The 4,289-nt window shown below is 31.5% G+C and overlaps 1 protein-coding gene across 2 annotated transcripts in view; it reads left to right on the forward strand.

The window, feature by feature from the left end:
• LOC106875146 (sec1 family domain-containing protein 2) overlaps positions 1–4,289 on the forward strand; it is a 30,124-nt gene that overhangs the window by 6,909 nt on the left and 18,926 nt on the right. For both annotated transcript variants that reach the window (XR_008264376.1, XM_014923148.1), the window contains 3 exons: positions 455–586; positions 1,396–1,568; positions 3,501–3,618. Coding sequence is in view for 1 of the 2 variants with exons in the window: in XM_014923148.1 (XP_014778634.1) it covers positions 455–586; positions 1,396–1,568; positions 3,501–3,618 (423 nt within the window). In the remaining variant the exon portion in view is untranslated. The remainder of the gene's footprint in view (positions 1–454; positions 587–1,395; positions 1,569–3,500; positions 3,619–4,289) is intronic.

The raw sequence follows: 4,289 nt of genomic DNA on the forward strand, positions 1-4,289 counted from the left end.
TCTTCCTTTATTAAGAGATATTTTGTATAATTGTTAGTTTCTGACAGTAATTGATTCTAAGCTGAAAAGACATCAGTTTGTAACCCAGCACTAGAAAACAATTTTATTCATATATATAGAATTTTAAGCTCTTAATGGCCAAATCGCTTTAGCTGTAAATAGGTGTTATGAGTTGGTACAGCTTCTTGTTGCAAGTGGGAGTACTGTAAAAGCAATGTTTTGCTACTGGGAAACAATCGCTATGATAATAGGTGCTTTGGGAATCATCAAAAAACATGCATTCAAATACATAACCAAAACCTCAAGACTTATGAATATATTGGGTTGTCCAGAAAGTTTGTGCTGATTTTTAAAGGAAAGAAAAAGGTCAATAAATACTTGCCATTGCATTTTTAGTAGTTTATTTTTAATTTTGGAATTAATTATAAGTTGTGTTACTTGCCTATCTTTTCAGATGTTTGTGTCATCATTTAATGACATTTTGGAACAACTCTCCGTAAAAGAAGACATCTATTCCGTTGGACATACCAGTCGATGTATTGCTATGGAATTAGAAAACTATGGACCTGCAAAATCTCGACGAAAAGTAAGAAATATATGTTTGTATGTGGGTGTGTGTGTGTGCATTTATTCATTTATTTATTAGTTGGTCAGAGGAGATGCTGGCTTTCTTCGACTGGTGTTATCGATGTGGCTAGTTTCCATTTTAAACAGCTGCAGGTCAATGACTACCTACAGGGAAAACATAGTGTGACATGTGACCGAATCAATATGATGACATCTTACTGACTGAAGGGGCATCAGTTCATAAATATACACTGATGGTGTACCATATCTATGACAAAGGCAATTGGCTCTCAAATGCAGGACTATGATTCACCTAATCATAATTCGTTGCCCATAAAGCTGGATACAATGTTCATTGCTATAGGCATCAGTACAACTATATATATATATGTATGCAATATTAATAATAAAGAGTATGTTATGAGTCAATCGCACAAATTTCTTTTACCTATCCCACTCCACACCAAGAGAGCCTGTATTTTTGTTAGAATTTTATTTTGTCCATATTATCATCAATGAAGCCCAGTTCCTGAGGTCAGGTGTGCACTGCAGCATCTCTTCCCTTTGTCTCTGTTTTACATCAGCTCTCATCAGAATTGAATGATTTAAACGTCTACTACATCTATCCTGTCTCATTCTTCCTTCATCCATCTAAGAATCTGGCTTCCCTCAACTGTTAACACAACATTTTTTTAACTCTATCACATCTTGGTAAAATATTTAGGTTAATACTAAAAACACTAATTAATGATATTTGTGAAAAGCGTTGAAAAAACCATAGCCCTATCTTATTTTAACTAGTATGTTTTATATTTTCACCTGAAATAGAATTGTGCCAGTAAAGCATCGGTTATTTTTGTGGATCGTTCTTTGGACATTGTTGGTGCTGTTGGTCATCAGACAGAAACTCTCTTTGATAAAATATTGTCAATTTTACCTTCATTACCTGGACACATCATTGACCGTAATATAAACATGGAATCCATGAGGCCAGATTCAAAGTAAGTTCAGAAATTATTGTATTCAATATGAACTTGTTTGACATAGTTTGCAATGCTGACACACCATGCCAACTGTTGGAAGATGGATTTGCTTTTGTATGTTTGTATGTTTGTAGTTCTATTTCAGTTCTTATTCAAAGAAACTCTTTTTTTCCTACTGTTTTAAACTTGGAGAAACATGTTGGATAATGAAATCCATGATAAACTATGTCTAGAAAAAAAGTTGATAGTTTGATCATGTTTGGATTGTTTTTGTTCATGGGCTGGTTGAGTGAGGCTTGCCTTGGGGCAGAATAACAGCTTTAACTATTTCCAGATCACAAATCATTCATGTTGATGGTGTTTAACAGCAGTTTCTGAATTGCTAAGCAATGAGTTATATTTTTGATGGAGAGAATGTTGTTATAAGAAGTGTTTAAAAGACAAATCTACTGTTACCAATTTTCTTGCCCTTGTAATATGCAAATACAGAACTAAAATCAAAAGTAGAGTCCCAAATGAGTATGAAACAATAACTGAAAAGTACAACTAATTGAAGAGTGCCACTTATTTAAAATCAACCAAACCTTCTAAAACATTGATAAATTTAAAAAAGCTCAACATGATTTTGTCTACAGTTAAGAAATTAAAGAATGGAAATATATTGAAAGCAAAATAGATTTGATTGTTTATACAGCAGTAAACAAACAATCCTCCCTAGCATGGTCAATGGCCAGTGAAATCAATCACAAGAAAAGTATCCTTTTTTTCCTTATATGTCTAGAATTATAAGATTTTGCATTATTTAGTACACATTAATTAATTGTAGTATACAATGCTGTAGATCAGTTAGTTTATATTGTATATAATTATGTATAATTATTAGTTTTTCTTAAATGTCTTCATAGCTCAACTCACCACCACATTGTTCTTGTTACTTCTTATCAAAAAATTATATCTGTATTAATGATGTTATACACACATTGTTTTTACTTGTCTCTCATAATTTCCAATACTTGTAAACTTTAGAAAATTTTAAAATAAATTTGATAAACTGTACAAGTCAGAGCTACTTTTCATATAAAGTCCTGTCTCCTATTCAAAATCTAATCTCTATTTCTTAAATTGTCATTTATCAAATATGATCATTTAAGTGGCCACATCATATTTTGATTTTGGATTTTGTTCACTCCATTCTGTATGACATAGCTGGAATGATAATTCATGTCACAAATTAACTTCATATCTATTAAACAAGCTTCTCTATTACAACTCCTAACTTCTGCATACACTATGACAAACTCCTTACAGCATACATAGGACTCCTCACAAATTCTTTACCAAGTTTCTATCTTAGCTTATTTGAAGTATCAAGTGTATTACATATGAATACTTCACATTATCTCACATTCCTTACAGATCACTTTTAAATAGGTTGTTAATAGATGTGCAATTGTCATTAACCCTTTTATTGTGGAAATCAGAAAAATCCTCTCAAAATTTCATTACTTTTAACTGTGGAAAGCAGTTTATATACCACACTATGTTTTGTTGAAGAATGTCATGTTTGAAATTATTTTCTTGATGAGACATGTCAGATTTATTGAGGCAATTTGTAGAAAATACCAATTCTATTGTTTGGTAGATATTTAACATCATTACTAGAATAATCATCAAATTTAATTTTACAATTAAAGGGTTAATGGTAATAACAGAATCTCATTTCTTTATAATTCACTATCTGGCCATGTATTAATGCCATCACCTCTTCCAAAATAAACTGCATTGACTTCACTGAATCATTCCAATTCTTATCTACTTGGTCTCTGACATCCACCATTTGTCTCTGGAATTACAGATATATATATTTATAGTCAAATCAAATCTCCACTATCTTTCAAATCTTTAAGAAAATTTTAAAAGACTTTATCAACATTTTGTTTATTTCAATAGTGTTTCAGAAAAACCAGTATCTTCTGATGAACCTGCCATTGCTCCAGGATGTTTGGTTTCTGCTTATGATGAGAATGAAAGGGATCTCATTAATATTCTTATAAAAAATAATCAAAAGGTATTTGAACAGCCTTGGTTGTTCTATTTCTATTTTCTGTTGTTCAATTAGTAAATGTTATAATCTAGTGTCCATGTCTTAATTTATGTTTTGTAAATTAGAAAATTACCAATATCTGCTAATATTAATTTGCAGATATTATTTTTGTTTCTTTTTACTGGCTTCATTCAAGGGAATGTGGCCATGCTGCAGCAACACATTAAAGGGTTTAGTCGATCACATTGACTCCAGCGGTTATTTTGAGTTTGCTACTTTATTTTGTTGGTCTCTTTTTTGCTGAACCCCTAGAATATGGGGATGTTAACAAACCAACACAAGTTGACAAGCACACAGATGTGCAAACAAACATGTGCACATGGACACACACATACAAAGTTATAAATTTGGTGAGTTTCTGTACAGTTTCCATCTACCAAATTCACTCACATGATATTTGTTGGTCAGTTTAAGGCTATAGCAGAAAATAGTAGCCCAAAGTACTGCACAGTAGGACTGAACCTGAAACAGTATGGGTGCAAAGCAATTTTTTAACAACACAACCATAGCTGTGCCTAAATGTTGGTCATAGTTTTAGAATTATTTTATTCACAAATAGTTGATAAGTGACCTAGTATTTCAAAGAAGAAATACATAAAAAAATGAAATTAAATATAAATATATATATATATATA

This window comes from Octopus bimaculoides, chromosome 6 (genome assembly GCF_001194135.2).
Source record: "Octopus bimaculoides isolate UCB-OBI-ISO-001 chromosome 6, ASM119413v2, whole genome shotgun sequence".
Classification (NCBI taxonomy): Eukaryota; Metazoa; Mollusca; class Cephalopoda; order Octopoda; family Octopodidae; genus Octopus; species Octopus bimaculoides.